The 17,354-nt window shown below is 48.9% G+C and overlaps 1 protein-coding gene across 1 annotated transcript in view; it reads right to left on the bottom strand.

The window, feature by feature from the left end:
• PLXNA2 (plexin A2) overlaps positions 1-17,354 on the bottom strand; it is a 208,186-nt gene that overhangs the window by 66,931 nt on the left and 123,901 nt on the right. The window contains exons 5-8 of the mRNA XM_079107853.1: positions 6,553-6,653; positions 2,897-3,020; positions 1,075-1,228; positions 424-520 (exon numbers count right to left, since the gene is read on the bottom strand). Coding sequence (XP_078963979.1) covers positions 424-520; positions 1,075-1,228; positions 2,897-3,020; positions 6,553-6,653 — 476 coding nt within the window. The remainder of the gene's footprint in view (positions 1-423; positions 521-1,074; positions 1,229-2,896; positions 3,021-6,552; positions 6,654-17,354) is intronic.

Raw genomic sequence — 17,354 nt, 5'->3', positions numbered from 1 at the left:
GTCCTCCTCTGTGGGTACCTGAATGCAGAGCTGACTCCCCTAGCTCCGAGTTCCTCTTCATTTGCTTCTAGAAGACATGTCCAAATTCCATTCACTGTCAGTCTCTACTTAGGAAACCATTGCCAGTTGGCTTAAAGAGAGGATCTTTTCTTGAGGTTCCTGGGTCAGGACTCTTTTTACTGTATTGGCTTGAGAGTAGGGGGAGAGTGTGCTGGGATGGGGGCCAAGGGACACTGACTGAGATCAGGGACTGCGGAGTGTGATCAGATAGCATCCTCAGTCCAAGCTAAGTGCCAGACTCCCTAGGGATTCTGTGAGGTGACTACCATACAATTCCTGTCCTAAGGGAGCATAGAACTGAGGGAGAGAAACCCCATACCCACACTCAGACCCAGGTCAAGACTCCTCCTGAGAAGTGCTTACAGTTGGTGGGCGCTGCAGTTGTAAAATTTGAACTCGGTGCTGACAAATATCTTTCCCGTCTCCTTGGACCTCAGCTGAAGCTCTAGCCCAAACCAGTCTGGGGAAAAAGAAAAGAATGTGGTGAAGTTAAACCTGGGGACCTGGTGGACAGCCTGAGGGAAAGGGCAAATTGTTAAGTCACCCCAGGGTTCTCTCCCGGCACAAATGCAGACGGTAGATGGAACCTGCCTGTACCTTCTCCCAGGAGAATCCCTTTGGCTAGTTACCAGTGCATCCCAGACCCAGGAGGGGAGTTGCAGAGTCCACAGAGTTCCTTGCCTTGGTTAAGCATATTCAATTACTGAAAGAATTTTGAAAATATTAGGCCAGAACCCCTCAAGCCCCCGGTTCTGTAGAGAGAATCCCCATTCTCAAAAGGGACAGGCAGTCTGCAGACTCTGTGTACAGACTTAATCCACGTGGGAGCAAGTGTTTTCCTTCTTCCTGAATTTTGCTTTGGGGCATGACAGTTTGCTTTCAAATTCAAACAAGTTGAATAAGCCAATATTAGCATCTGGTATTTGAAGACTCAGTCAGACATGACTTGTGACCCCATCCCCGCCATGGTAGAATAGCCCCCCACATGCGGCTCTTCCAACAGATACTTCTTACCTTGATCCAGAGGGATGACTGGGACATCCTTGGGCCCAGGTGAGACACAGATGACCTGGCTCCCGGACACCTGCCCCTCTACCTCTGTCAGGTTCCCAAAGGCACAGGCGATGCCGGTGGAGAGATCAGGAGCATCACTCACAATCAGGCTGAGCTGTGGGAGGAACAAGGAGCTCAGAAGACCCTGGCTCCAGGCCCAGGCCTGCAGGGACCTGCTGCTCACCGATCTCCCCTAATCTCATCTATAAAAGAAGGGCGTTGGTCTAGGTGACCTTCCAGTTCTGCCACAGAACAATTACAGGAATTAATTGCTCATTGATGTATAAGGTCAATGGTCTTTATTAATATTATTATTCAATGAGTTTTCAATCTTATCTGGCATCAGAAAACACAGGAGTTTAGGGGCACTAGAGGGAAAGATCCCCAAATCCATTCCAGACCCTGATCACTTTGACATGGAAATTAACTGCAGGGTGCCATGGGACCTTGGAAGCCTTTCATGAGCTGAGGTCTTCATCAACAAGGCCTTAGTCTGGGCCTCTGGGAGAGGAAGTATGGCCAGTCTTGTGGTCTGCCAGGACCTCACTAGCTGGCAGGTGAGAGTAGCTCCTCAATCTGGCTCTCATTCATTCAGAGGCTACTTATTAGACTGGGCTTCCTAGAGTTTCTGCTCCTCTGTTCCTTCCAGACCTTCTGCTCTTAGAGTGGAGAAGGAAGTTGACAAGGAGCTTAGGGCACCAGAGAAGGGGGGCCACCAATAGCTTCACGGTGTCTGTTACTTATGAGTTCCAATCATTTAGGCCAGTGGTTTCCAGCCTTGTCAAGTTTGAGGACCTTCCTTTTAGTGGTGAAAATATCATAGCTCTTCAGGAGAATTTCTTATCAGAAAATGGCAAAATGCTGCTCTGAGTCCGGTGTACCTTTCCATGAGTTTGTACTCAGTGACCACAATACATGGAAGTGATGCCTGAATAGGTGAGAAATGTGATTGGCTTCCTCTGGCGATGAGAGTGTCCTCAGGGTTTGTGGTGAGAACACACCTGGGGGATGCCTTCAAGCTGAGGGCCAGCTTCCCTTGGTCCTCCTACCAACACCTGGCAGTGGCTTCCCTAGTCGCCCTGGCTGTCCCCTAGCCTTTCCATGTGTCTGTGTGCCACTGAATCTCTGCCCCAGTTTCGTTTCCATGGGGGCAAGAGACTTAGGTACAAACCCCACTGTTTGTTCTCTTAGCTCTGTTGGTGCCAAAACCTCCCATTGGAGATGAATGAACCGAAATCTTGGAAAGTTCATTAGCTAATTAATATTCCTGAACGCTCATAAAATCTGCAGAATGAAAAAATAGTCAAGGCTTGAGGACTTGAACTATTTGGGGTTGTACCTTGACAGGTGGTTAAGGGTTATTCTATTCTTCTAAATATTCTCTTTCAGCACACACTGACTTCAAATGGAGTCTCAGTCTCTCTTTTATCCCCACCCCCACACCCCTAAACACAAAGGCAACTTGCAGATTTCTTGAGAGAGTGGAATACTATAAACAGAGCCCACACTAAAGAATGTGCTGTTTAGTATTGGCTTGGTATTGTCACAGATGTTTGCTACTACATGAAAAATTTAGGTTTACAAAAGAGATCAATGGGTAATATATTTTCAGGGAGTGTGACTGTGCCCTGTACAGTAGGAGTTACCACAGGTTTTCTAGAAAGTTTCCTGGGACATTTAAAGCCTGATCGATGTTCAGATACTTGTGCAAGCCTTAAAGGAGCCCACCCACAAAGATGTGTGCCCCTGCTTCCTCCCTCTGCTTCCCTGCTAAGATACCTACCAACCGGCTGTGCTCAGACACGGAGATGCTGCTGGGATGCACTGCGAGGCTCATGCACTGGCTGATGCTGGCAGCAAATCGATTTGGTTCCCAGGCCCGCTGGCACTTGTCCCTGCGGGAACACCTGACACAGACACAGATTCACAAGAGGTCAGGCCTCTGGGACCCATGTGTTTGACGCCATTGTCCCCTGGTGAGAGGGGTTTGCTGCCCGAAGGCCTGTGGCTTGTCTTCTGGTGACTTTCACTATACTCCAGAGGACTTTGGTGACTCCCAGATAGTCTCTATGGCATGCAGCTAAGGACAGACTAAGGGGATGGAGGATTAATTGTCAATACAAGGGATGCTGTTTAGATATAAAAAATTCCTTACCAGGACCACAGGATGCTCAGATGAGCGAGTGAGGGAAGATTGGGGGACCTTGTGAAGTAGCATGACTATGGACTGAGAACTTGAACTCTGGAGCCAAGAGTGCAGGTCCTAACCCCAGCCCTACGACCCTATAGCTGTGGCTCCTTGGCCGAGTGACTTAATCACTCTATTCTAGGTTCCCTCAACTGTAACTTCAACAGGGCTGGTGGAAAGATGAATAAGTTAGTGCTTAGAATACAGCCTGGCACTTAGGTGCCATTCCAGGGTCAGCCCTTGTAATACCAATATTATTGATGATGATGATTAATATCATTATTCACCTCCAGAAGAATTTAGAAAAGGGGACTGGGCCGAAGCTGTATGGGACAACATGCATGTGATCCTGTGGGTAGATTGATGGCTCTTTAAATGGAGAGGTCATGTTTTATTCATTGAGATGTTCCACCTGTCACAGGGTATATTTTAAATAAATGTTTGTGTCGTGAAATAATGCCTTGAGACAGAGAGACAGACAAGGAGCTGTGGCTAGGGTTGCCTCTGTCAGAAAGCTCGTGCGGCTATTTCTCTGGACATCTTCATCTTGGGCTCCAGCCTCCTCTGCCCACAGTAGCAGGTGGACGCAGCGATGCCCACAAGTAGGAGCTTTGAGCGGCCACCTGCTGTATCCCATGGGAACACACTCCAGGGCTGGTGCTGCTCCAAACCAAATAGCCACAGGGACACTACAAGATTCCTCGATCAAGCTGTGATTCCCACCCCAAGTTCCCCCAAGCTCCTCCCCCTCTTCCTTTCCAGGCACATAATGGATCTAAATATGAATGCTGTCAAAGAAAAGAATTATTGAGGTTTAAGTGAATCCTTAAGATAGCTCTAAAGTGAGCTCTTGACTGGAGCCTTTATCTCATTGACTCACTGAAATGGCTCTTTTTTATCATACTATTTATGGCAACAGCCCTAACAGAGATAAATAGCCTGGGAGACAATAACACACTTGCAAGAGCAAGGCACACAGAAGAAACAGGAGGGTTTCCAATCCCCCTGGGCCCAGAGGTTCTTCAGCAATCTCTCTCAGCTCTTTGGCTCCATTAAAGAAGATGGCTTGTGGGCTGGGGAGGTGGGGTCATGTCTCTTCCTTGTCCTATCAGCTGGGCAGGGGAGAGGCTATTGCAGAGGGTCTATAAACAGGAGAATGACCAGGCAAATAGAAACTTCTGAGGAGAAACAGTGCAACTCTTGTTTCCCATGGGTTCTTGGCAGGTGGAGTCCTGGGTGACTGGGAAGTAGGATTCTCTGAGGACAGATAAGTTCAGGGAGCAGAGGAAACTTGAACTGTCCTGATGAGGCACAGTCGTTCAAGAAGCTGCAGCTGACCTGGACCAGGAGGATGACGGCATGGTGTGGGGCAGCTGGAAGACTTGGATGTTGATGACCCAACCATGGGGTGGTAGTACAAGCTGGGGAAGCAGATGTGCTTGCTGTTGACTAAATGATCATCTCTGATCATAATTCCGCGTGGTGTTCTATAGGTGAGAAGGGCCAGAGGCACTGAAACTTAGAGGGCAGGTTGGGGAGGGGCAGGGATTAGAGGTACAGCTGGTCATGGCCAGTGCGGAGCCATAGGGCATGCAGCCCAGAGCTGCAGGGCAGACTGTACTACCGTCTCCCTCCCTCCCTCCCTCCCTCCTTCCTTCCTTCCCTCCCTCCCTCGCTCCTTCCTTCCTTCATACCCCCCCCCCCTTCCTTCCTTCCTTCCTTCCTTCCTTCCTTCCTGCCTTCCTTCCTTCCTTCCTTCCTCCCTTCCGTCCTCCCTCCCTCCCTCCCTTCCTTCCTTCCTTCCTTCCTTCCTTCCTTCCTTCCTTCCCCAGCATCAGGGATTGAACATAGGACCTCATGCCTAGGCAATCACTCTACCACTGAGCTGGGAGCCATTTTCATTTTGTGGCAGTGTTACATTAAGTTGCCCAGGCTGGCCTTGAACTTGTAATCCTCCTGCCTTAGCCTCCCAAGTAACTAGAATGTAAGTGTGCCACTGAAACCAGCTTTGTCAGATTCCTTAGAGAGAGACATTCTCTTGAAGAGAGAGCCTGCTGGCTGGTGGGTCACCCTCACTGAAGGGAGCCCAAATTTACCCCCTTTGCCACTGCTAGGGTGCAGATTGGATGGTCTCGGCACTTTTACCACCTGTCTGACCTACCTAGAGACTTGCTGTCTGGGTTTTGCTAAGAGCATTTTGGCAAAACTTTTTGTGGCATCTCCTCCCTCCAAAACCAAAGTAGGGAACCCAGTGTTCATGGAAACAAATCCAGTCCAGATTTTGCATCTGTGAAGCACCAGCCTCTCTCCCTCCCTTGCAGCCCTCCCAACACCTGCTGCAGAGGCTGCAAGCCAAGAGCTATTGTCCAGGACCCTGAACTCTGGCCCTCCGCCTCCGCCTCCACCCCAAACCCGGCACATTTCATGGAGATGCTTCGCTGGCTGGCCCTGAGCCATGGAGTTTCCAACTCCATTGGGCAACAGAATTCCTAGCCAGCTCCCGCCTTTCGGGTTTTCACCCTTTTCTCTCCCTCTGGGCTCTTCGAATTAGGAAGTTTAAGTGTGATTTTGCATTTCTATTGAGCTGGTATTCAATGGTGAGGATGTATCTGAATAGGGATAAGAGGCCAGTTGGAGTGAGATGCGGACTTCTTGGAATCATGAAATAATGAGGCCAGAAGGGTCCTCCCAAGGGTACAGAGTCCATAATAGTTATTTTGATTTGTGTAGCCTCTCCTGGGCTTCCTTATTTCCAAAGCACTTATTATTTCATTTAGTAACAATTCACCTGTGAAGCAGGCATTTTCCCTATTTAGCAACAGGGAAATGGAGGCCCAGAGTTGTCAGAGGACCTATCCAGGGTCACATGGCAGCTAGTGGGAGAGCAAAAGTCCTGACTTCGTGCTCTACCTTCTGCATGTCCTGCACACCCTTGACAGGGCATCTGCTTCAGGTTACACTGAGAAGGTTCTCGTGAAGCCTGGAGCTTCCACAGCTTCCTGTGAGTTCTCTAATGACACAAGCATACAGCCACATCACTCCAACACGACTGAAAAGGCAAGGCAGAGAGGCAAACGCACTACACACAGAAAGAAGGCCCCTCTCCCTGCCTTCCACCTGTTTCACCATTAGAATTACTGCTCCAAAGAGGGAAATTCCTCCTTTCTGCAAACCTCTGTCCATCCCGTCATTTCAGGAAAGCTCCCGGTCTTCTGCATACCGGGCCCCCTTCCAGAACATTCCCAACTTACATGTTGTGCAGAGTGCACCAGCCACAGTGAGGGTCCCCCGAGCTCAGGCACTCCCCACAGGTCGTGTACTGTTCGCATGACTCCACAGGGACCCTGGTGACCTGGTGGAGAGAGAAAAGGGAACACAGGGAGGTCAGGTGTGACAATTTGAGAGTGTATGTTCAGACTCATCTACCTCCATGCACTCCGCCCTACCACGTCCCATAAGAAGGTGACACTGGTGGCAAAAAAGTGACCTCAATGTTCTCAGGTCTTTGCTGGCAAAGTCAGGTATGGCTAAGCAGAATGTATGGCAGCCCCCAAGATTTCTTGCCAGAAGTAGGAGAGAATTCCCCAACCTATTGCTGCCTGACTCTGACATCCTCCCTAGAGCTGGGCCAGCCAGGGGCAAGTGCTGAAAATGGTTAACTCTGCTGAAAGACTATTGAGTGGCACAAACTCATCTCTGAAGAGCTTTCAGCTGGGCTTGGGCTGAGACATCCTGCCTGCACAGAACACATTTTAAAAGGGAGAGAAGGAGAAACTTTTCCCATCAAATAATATTCATAGTATGGCACAGGCTCTTTATAGCCAACCAAACATACCACCTGGATCCAATTATCCCATTCTCTGATGGCTGCATTCAGTTTCCCTAGTAAATCTCCCATCCTTTCAAAAGTCTGGCTAAATGGGAACCTCCACAGAGAAGAGCTGCTTGTCTGATTCTGTCTTGCTTGGAAAGTGGGGATTTGCAGATCAAGTCCCTGCCCCCAGAGAGTACAGCCCTTGAAAACTCCCTCCAGCTTTCTGGTGGGGCCCTGTGGGGATGTGAGCTGGATCTGTTTGGACATCACTGTCTCCCACCTGCTTAACATATGTGACAATGAAGGTCAGGCAATGGGTCAGGGGACTGAAGTCCTCCATCTGATATGTCCTAGGTATCTGTTGCTGACTGGAGCAGGAGGCTGCTGCACTGCACGAGCATTCGTTGGACTGGAAATGGGTTCTCATTTGCTGGTGCGTAAAGGTCCCCCACCGACCACGTGTAAGCTCAGGTGAAAATAACCTGTGATCCAGTTTCTGGCAGGGGGATGAAGGTTATGATGGAGATAACTTCACAGCATCATCCTCCTGGGAGGTTCAGGATGGATCCTAACACTGTTCATTCAGCTAAGGTTTATCAGATGTCCACTGTGGTGCTAAGCAATCAAGAAACCACAGTGAACTGCATGCAGATTCTGCCCATGTGGAGCTCCACAATCCAGTGGAGGTTGGTAATTACCAAATGAAAGTTGCTTTACGTTGTGCTGAGTGTTTGTGGTACAGGATTAGTGTGATCACTGGGGGCCTTAGGAGCTTAGAGTAGGGTCCCCGAGGACAACGTGTCAGGAGGAAGAGGCCAGGGGTGTAAGGAAGAGTCTTGAAGGATAAGAATGAGCCAGATGTAGAAACTTGGAAGTTCTCAACAAAAGGATCATAATGAGCAAAAGGAGTCGTAGACAAGTTCAGTCTAACTGGATGGACAGAGATCAAACTGCCTTTACTCTGTTGTGTGCTACCCATTTTTAGCACATCCTAACACTTAACATTCTGTATCACAAGACTTTTCTCTAAATGAGTGACATCATTAGCCTTAAACATCCCTAACCTCCCCTTGATAATAAAAAAAATACGAAATGCAGAGAGGACAAGTGTAAAAATCTTGCAATTTGGTTTTAGGAATGGATACTCTAAGTGTAGGTTGGGGATAGCTGGTTTTAAACACTTCCTGCATAATACACCTGAGAGTTTGAGTTGACTCAGTCCAATATGGCAAGAGTGAACATGGCTAATTTGATCGTGGGCTACCCAATTGACATAGTGTCAAAACCAGGAGAGGCTGACCTGCTGGGGAGTCATCAGCAGCCTGTTTTAATGGGGTTTGCTCAACTTAAGATCCTTCCCCGAGGTCAGCCAGGATGAAGCAGGGCACAGATCAGGTCCCTCAGGGACCTGGATGGACCGGATGTTTGGTTAGCCCACTTCATAGAAGAAGAATCTCAAAGCAGCTATGGAAGCTGTTTTCCAGTGTGTGAGGGCTGCAGTGTGGTTGTAGTAGAACTCTTGGATGAAAAGTTTCAAGAAAGCTCAACATAAGAAAGTCAGGGCCTGCCAATACTGCCATCGACCTGCTGCCCAAATGAGCACCAATTCTGGGGGTGTAAGCGCAGTCCGGGGGACAGGTGCCTTCAGAGGAGGGCTGCTTCTGTCCCTTCCAATTTTGCCATTCCAGGATTCTATTTCCCACAGTTTACCCGATTTCTCCCTGAGACTATTTGTGATTTCTGACCTGTACAACTTGACAGTTGAAAGATAACATCCAGCCATACCACCCCTGACTGATTTCACATGGCTTTAAAGAGCAACCTTTGAACCCTGACTCACAGCCTGTGATGCCTACAAGAAACACCTTCCTAACAGGTGCCTAGTGGAGACCTTCTAGGGTGGCTCTCATGGATCTGATGGCTCACAGTCTTTCAAGGTTATCTGGGACCCTAGATGCATGCTGGGTTTCCGCTGGCCCCCTTCAACCCACCCTACAAGGACTGAGAGCAGTAGTCTCGTCCCCAGCTCCCTTTCTTGGGTTTCGGGCTCCTTGTGAGTGATGTCTGCATCTGGCTGGAAATTAAAACAACTGTCTGCATTGCATTCGGCCTGTCTGTCAAAACACAGCCCGGCTCTCAGCAGCTGGGAAAGGGGGCCCTGAATAGGGGCAGTGTCTCCAGCAACAAAGCCCACTTTCACGCCAAGTGCCACGGAGATAGTGAAACCCTGTTCTTCTCCAAACATGAAACCAACAGCACAACTATTTTTCCTGTTTCCTGGGCCCTCCTGGTGGGATTTTTTTTTTTTTTTTAAATGCACTGAGTTGAAGAGTAAAGTGAAACAGGAAACTTATAAGGGGGAGGGTCCTAAAACTTGAATTATTCTCTCCTTTAAGATCTAATAACCATGCAAAAACCAGAGGAAAGAAGTGTCGCAGTGACTGGGAGGAGACCCTCAAAGTCAGATGTTCCCATGGGCCTTTCTCTGTCCCTATATTCATGCGTTTCTATGTTCATTCATCAACCAGTGCTCATTGATCATGTCCTCCATACAGGCCAGCACTAGGCACTTCAGGAGAATAAAAAAATAGCAACATTAAAACACAGCCATCACCTTCAAGTTGCAAACAGACTAGCAATAAAAACAAGAAAGCAATGTGTGTTCCAAGAGGGACATTGAAAGAGGGCTGAGGGAATTCAGAGTAAGGAAAAAAATATGTTGGTGTCTGAGCGTTCTAGTATGAGAAACACTAGCACCATGGGACCGCTGAGCATTTGAAGGTGACAAGTCCTAACTGAGGTGTGCTGTAAGTATACAACGTATTTTGGGTTCTGAAGATTTCATGTGGAAAAAAAATGAATAAAATAGCCCATTAATAATTTGTTTTTGACATGTTGAAAAGATCATATTTTCTATATATTAGGTGAAAAAAATCTGATTCTGCTACTTTTTGAAATTTAGTTGCCAGAAAAGCAAAAACTACACATGTAGTTAGTTCTTTCTGTGGCTGGTGTTTTATTTTTCTCCAACATTGCTGCCCAAAAGGGAGACCCCAGGAAGGCTTCATGAAAGACCTGACATGTGTCTGGTTACACAAAATACTATTTATTTACACTATTTATACAGATTCTAGGAGGAAAGAACCCATAAACCAACATAGGAGGGCAGAGTTCCTTCAGAAACTTTGTGTGAGGCCAGGAAGCCATGGGTGTGAATCTGAAAGGGCAGGTTTAGGTTCACTTGGGAAGGATGGGAAAGAACACAGAGTTGGGATGTGAGATGTCTCTGAGCTCTCTGGCCTGTCACTCTTTGGCCAAAATAATGTCCTCCAAAACAGGTAGCCTGTGACTATCAAGTAGCAATGGTTCTCAATGTGTATGGTCCTGGAACCAACTCAGCTAGCATCACCTGTGAGCTTATTAGACAAGAAAATTCAGGACTCAGTTAATCGGAATTGCTGGGCTGGGTTCAGGAAATGACTTTAAACATATTTTTCCAGCAGATTTGCTAAAGTTTGAGAAGGCCGCTATAGATGATCTCAGCTCCTTGGGGAAGTCTTTATAAATGACAGTCTTAGGCCCAGGAAAAAACAGAATCAAACCTGCCTTAATGCTCTGGCGGGGATTAGAGTGACTTGTGGTGGGGGCTGCCGTGTGTGTGTGTAGGAAAGTTACAGAACTCCGGGACCACGGATGCCCAGGGAGAAATTGATTTTACTAATTCTGAGTCTCTGAAGTCCTCACAAGATCAAGTTCAAGCTTCTGGGGTCAGGGGCAGCCCCACTGTGCAGCCCCATGTGGCTGATCAGAGGGGGTGGCGCTGTCTCCAGAAGCTCCAGGAGGCCAGAGCGCTTTCTCCTGACGGTGTCACCTGCACCAGGTGGCAAGCAGTCAGGCTGGGTTTGTCAGGGCTGATTCTGGGTTTAATGGGACACTCCCCTGAGACTTTAATTAGTGTTCATTTATTATTATTGCATTTTAATTATTCTTGAGGGCCCCCCCCCCCAACCTGAGCTGGCCAGTGGCTGGCTGATGAGAGCCACACAGTGGGAGGACACTCTGTGCCCACCCTGTCTACTGCTGCCATCCCAGGACCGACGGTGCTGCCTTGAACTGGATTCCACCCTCGCACTCCACAGTCTTTTCTGCTTGATCTTATGTCTTGTAATTATGCGTCTAATGAATATAACTGTCCTATTAAGTCATTTACTTAAGAAATACTCTTAATTAAAGGTGACTCATGCTATGCTCTTGACTCCTCTGGCCCCAGGGCCCCGCGTCACGTCCCTGTGTCTTCTTGGCCTGATTCAGTGGTGTTGGAAATCCCTGTAGGAAGGGCACAGCAAGGTGTGTGCAGAGTGTGGGGTGGGCCCCACTCCCTCCACCACTCTCCCTGTGCAACATGGGGCAGCCCACGGGGACATGAGATTATCATTGGCCAAGGGGACAAGTCACTGAGGGAAACGGCTGGAACCAGCCTTGTTCCTGAAGATCTTGACAGGCATGGTGTATCTATAGAGTTCGGGACATAAAGGGTGAGTCTAGGTAGGCCTCTGAGGCCTGGTAGTTGCTGTCTTCCTTGTCATGGGCAGAGGCTCTGGACAGTTAAGGCCACCAGGTACAAGGCATCACTCTTTAGGTGGAAGCATTCTCAGTGGTAGGTGTAAGAACAAAAGCCCGAGGCCAGATGAGCTTGGGGACAGAGCATCTCTGCCACCCTGGTTAGATCCTTGGAAGGAGGGCCACAGTTCTGAGCCCCTGGAGGGTCTTCCAGAGAAACCCCTGAGTTGAAAGCGGAAGATCCCACAGAATTCTGACAATGGATTTTGGACCAGGTCCTCTGTAGTCCTTAGACATTACTGAGCACTTACATTGTGGTAGTCACCCTCTGTTAGGCACGGGGGTTACATTCTCTGCCCTCCTGGAGCCCACCATTCAGTTGAGAAGAAATCCAAGGAAATAGATAATCTCATTACAGTAGGACAGATGCCATAATGGAGGTAAAATCAAGACACAGTCATGGGTCAGGGGACAGAGAGTGGCAGCTCGCCTCAGGGGGCTCTGGCAGGAGCACTCTGTGTTCAAGAGCCCTGCAGGATGCTTTGCAGCCAGGCAAGCCAGAGACAGAGCAATGGGGAAGGAGCAGGGAAAGCTGTTCTCCAGGCAGCGTGGTCCTTCCGACATTGAGCATTTAATCCCCTGCTTCTCTGGAATCTGCTTTCCCCTGCCAGATGGTCCACCTGTCCCTGCATGTGTGCCCTGCTCCTGACACAAGGAAAAGAACAGAGGCCTTCTCAGTGGCCTGGAGCCAGGTGGAGAGGGTGGGGGGTGGCACAGACAGCCTGGATGGAGCATACAGTTGGCCTGATCATTAGCCTCCTGGTCCCCAGGGCTCCAGGCAAAGCACTCAGCAGCTGAAGCTGTTGGGACTGGCTCCCTGGGCCTCTCTTCCTTTGTACCTTTCTTGCTGGTCCCTCCCTACCAGCCTTTCTCTTCTCTCCTTCAAGTTTGCAGAATTTCAGATCCATTTTTTTCTCTTTTCCCCAATCCAAACCCATTTTTAAAAAATTATCTGACACTCATTGACATACCCAGCTGATGGCAGAGAGGCCCCACCAGGGCTGCTGTATAGGCTGAGATCAATAGCACAATCCTGGAAATACTGCCAGAGGGTTTTTAGCATTTTCAAAATGCTTTCATACATATTATCTCGTTTGATCTGCACGGTTCCCCAGGGAGGAAGAAAGAACAGGTATTGTTATGTATTATGATTATCATTTGATCCATCAGGAAATTAAGGTCCCCAAGGGTTGTCTTAACTCCAATCACACAGCAAGTGGCCAGTGGCCAAATGGAGGAGAATTCTCCATTGCCCAAGATGGAGTCTTAACTCCTCTTGGACATGCTATTTGGGACCTCTTGTTGCAGGGTGATGAGGGAAGAGTTGGCTCAGGGGTCAGTTCCAGGAGAAAGAGGCTGAGCCAGATCTGAGATAAGACCAGAGCAGGGCTCAGGAGTCTGGAAGCAACCTGGGGGCAGACAAGGCTCTGCTTCTCTGCTCTGCTTCTCAACCACGGGCAGCTCTCGGTGCCCCACAGCTGTGAGCTGATGGAATGGATGGGTGGGTGCCTTCTCTTCTTTGCAGGCTTACTCTGAGTCCGGTCAACCCTGCAACCAATGGGTGTAACTGTCTTGGAGAGGCTGAAGGATGTTCTGCCTGGGAGCTGAAGGTTCTATCCTTCTCTTTATACCTGATGGTGACCAAGGATCAGAGTCCTCAAAGAGAGGGAAATGTGGGCCAATGGTTGGGGAAGCCTAGCCAAGTTCCATCTCCTGACTTGATTCTCTCAGGCACAGAAGCCAAAGGGGACCCTCTGGGGTAGGGCTGTGTTCTCCTGAGCTCCTGACAGACCTCATACTACATCCCTCTGGGCTCAGCTAGTCTTCATGGAAAAGCACCCACACCTCTCTCCTGTCCTGTGGGGGAAAGAGCTGACTGGATGAGTGCCTGCAGCAACACCTTAATGGAAATCTCCCCTGCTGGGAGAATCTACGAGGGTGTGGAGGCAGCAGTGAAAGCATGAACACTCCTTGGATATGCTCCCCAGAGACTGGGGGAAGCAAGGGCACTGAGGACTCCTGCTGATATCTGACAGGCTGCTGGATGCTCTGAGTTTGGCAGTTGATGGAGCTCATGGAATGGAACAAAGCAGCGAGAACAATAGTAATCATAACTGCCATTTATCCAGTGTCTACCGCATGCCAGGCACTTGACATACATTATCTCATTTAATCCTTATGCCCACCTTGCAGGGAAGTACTCTTAGTCCCACTTTACCTCATAGAAAACGAGGTTTCAGGTTAAGTAACTAGCTGGAGGTCACATGCCTCGCAGGTGGCAGAAGCAGAGTTTGAGTCCAGGTCTGCCTGACTTGCACATAGAGGCAGTGGGGTGGAGACAGAGGTGAGGACTAAAGGGGAAAAGGGTTCTCCCTCCTGGGGTTGCCCCAGCGCTGGCTGCTAGCATTATCTTTCTTCTTCCTAGACATCAGTGCCCCGGCTAGCTGTTGGACCCTGCAGTTATGATCATCTGCCTGACCACTGCATGTTTCTTAGCCCATTTGCTCTCCTCTGTTTTATAACAATGATTCATCCAGTGAATCAGGAGGCAGAGAGCAAGAGAGGTGATACCAGAAGGTAAAGAGGGGGAGAGGTTGGGGAGGGTGGAAGAGTCCCTGTTGGACTGTTCTTGAAGTTGACTAGGACCAGAAGAGTGGTGGAAGAGGCCGTGAGCAGGTGCTGTTTTCCATCCCAGCCCCCGTGGACAGTCTGAGCCCTCTGATGGACAGCTGCAGGGTGGAGGAAGCAGGGCTTCCTGTCCTGGACTTGTCCCTGAGGACAAGTGTGGCTCTGGGCACTTCCATCCACTGCTTCAAGGCTCCATGTCCTTATCCAAACAGAGACACCACCCCCTTCCTGCCTGTGTCAGGGCATCCCAGGGAGCAGAGTACCACACGTTCAGCTGAGGTCTTTGCAACCAATCAGCTTCCCAGTGATTAATGTGAAGAACTATTATTGTTCATTCGCAGGGTTGAATCCATTTCTTTAAAATCCAATAGTGATGTGTTCAGGTTCCCTAAACCCCCCATAAAGAGAACTCTAATCCAGCCCTTTGTCATCCTCTGAGCTGTGGCAGTTGTAGGAATGTGGTCATCAAGGAGTCGTGACTCCCAGCAAACCTGCTGGGTGCCTCCAGACTCTGACTGCAGCTACAGTGACAGGCAGCCTGCTGGCCAGAAGCTGACCCCGAGGCGGTGTCCTCGGTGCTCTGGACTATCTGAAGACCCGCGGGTGGAGTGGAGTTCAAAGAGCAAATCTATTTTTAATGACTTGGGGGAGAAGAGTAGAGTGGCTGAGTAATTCAGAGTAATTAAAGCTATCTATCACTCGGAGAGAGGAGTCCAAAGTTGGTTGAAGTTTTCAAAGACTGTTTTTTCCTCCTCATTCATAAAAAAACAGCAGAGGTCCTACAGGAGTCAAAGAGGAGAGGACAATGGCAGAAGAAACCCCTGGCTCCAAACAGTGCGATCAGCCTTTGGATAGCACTAGGGCAGGCAGGGCCTGTTCTATTTCAGATGCCAGAAGGCCCTGAACCCTGCTGTGGTTTTGCCTTGCGTCTGGCCTCAGCTTTTCTCTCTCTCTCTCCTGACTCCTGAGCAGTTTTCGAGTAGAGGCCATATTGTGGACTTTGGAGGAGACCATTCTCACTTTCTAATGCAGTTTCCTGTGCTTACCAGTTATATGACACTAAGTTGTTGGACCACCTAGAGTCTCAGTTTCCTCCTCTGAAAAATGGTGATGATAAGAATTTCAGTTTTACAAGGTCATTTTGAGGTGCATGTGACAACTATCCCTAAAGAACTTTGCACACGGTTGGAGATGCTCAATAGTGGTGACTCTCATGCTCAATTTCCAGGTGGAGACCCCACTGAAGGTGGCAGTGTTTGCACAGAAAAGTTGCAGGAGACCCTTGCCCAGGCTTCACACTGATGGTCAGTGAGAGGGCCACCTGGCCTTTTGGGGATGGGACCGCTGCTTATCTATCAAATGGGGAGAATTAGATCTGTACTGTGCATGAGGACTGGGGCAGCCCCTCAATCTATTGTCCTTATTCCTGAAATAATCCAACGTTGCACATCTGCTAAAACTTGGCATCCTTGGCTGAGAAATACCACATTAAGCCCAGTCTCCTAGGGAAGAAGGTAAAACTTAGGTAATGTAAAAATACAAAGAGGGTAGAAAACCCAATGGTCAAAGCAGACATTCCCAAAACCACACTGTCTGTTTTTAAGACAGGACTCCCATGCCAGGAATACAAGGGAGGTAGAAGTAGGCCCCTTTCTAGTTCAGGATTTTGGAAGAATCTACAAAGAAGCAGAGATGCTGATACCATTGTCTCCATGACAACAGTGGATTTATTCAGTTAGGGAAAGCAGGTGGGATAGGAAATGGGGGATGAGAAGGATTTGGGAAATAAGGTCTAAGAAATAACTAAAACAGATCTCTCACCTGGGAGCCAGATGCTTGGGATTAGCAGGGCCCTACAAAGCTCCTTCTAGGGCCAACGTTGACTCACGTACCCCAGGAGGGGGAGGCGAGGATGCCAAGGTGCTGGAGAGCTAGGCAGGGTGCCTCCTCACCTGGCCACTTCCATCCCTCCATTCCACACTGGTTATTGGCCCAGAACTTGTTCCCATGAGGGTTCTGGTCATGCAGGGACCAAGACTAGCCTTACCACATGGAGCCTGACTTTAAAGGCACCTGCCTTATAGGCCCTGCCTCTGGGTCCTGCCCTCTGGATTTCTGGCCTCTGCCTTCTGGCCACCGGGAGAGAATGGAAGGAGGGGTCTGGAGCTTGGTTAATATTCAATTCTCTTTGGAATCTGGAAGGCCTTCAGCTTAGAAAGGGGATGTTTGGGGTGGGAACCATCAGGGGAAGGAGCCCAAGAGGAAACTGGTCAGGAATCTGAAGTACGAACACCTTTGCTGTTGTCTACGTAAAGGGGAGAAGCTCACTGAAGCATTCGTGACAGGGCTTGGGGAATTCATGCTTGGGGGAATCCTTTTACAAAAGGGAAAAGAGATCTATAGGACACCACTGCTCCTGAAAGGGACAGGGAAATGAGCTCCCTTGGGCAAAGTTCCTGACATTGCTTCCCAACCAAGCTCCGGTTTCTGCCCTTGGTGCCCAGCTGTACATCCTGCTCCGATATGTTGACACTCATGATTATTGCTACACACTTGTAGGCCCTTGGTGACTCCTTGTTTACTGATCTTCCATCTTGACCCTGTCCCTGGAATCTGCTTCCAGGCTCATGAAGTAATTCAGATTGAGTTTCCAGGTCATTTTATGGAGGGAGGACAGTTCTATCAAATGGAATGCACCTTCTTAACCACCTCTCCACTTGACTTTATGACTATCTGAGACTTGGGCATCTTGCCTGCCCTGACATAGGAGATCCTGAAATATATCCACTCTGACTTTCCTCGATGTGCTAAGTGCTCTCTCTCTTGGAATGGTATATAGAGAAGTTTTTTGGTCATTCACAGCTTCCTTGGGCAAATTGAGAGAGATAGAGATAGAGATAGAAAGAGAGAAAGAGGAAGATAGAGAGAAAGACAAAGCAAGAGAGAGGGAGGGTACAAATATATTTTAAATCTTTAAGGAAGAAGATTGAG

This window comes from Sciurus vulgaris, assembly GCF_902686455.1.
Source record: "Sciurus vulgaris genome assembly, chromosome: 12".
Taxonomy (NCBI): Eukaryota; Metazoa; Chordata; class Mammalia; order Rodentia; family Sciuridae; genus Sciurus; species Sciurus vulgaris.
Note: the sequence above shows the minus strand (reverse complement) of the source record. Positions and strands in the feature narration are given on the sequence as shown.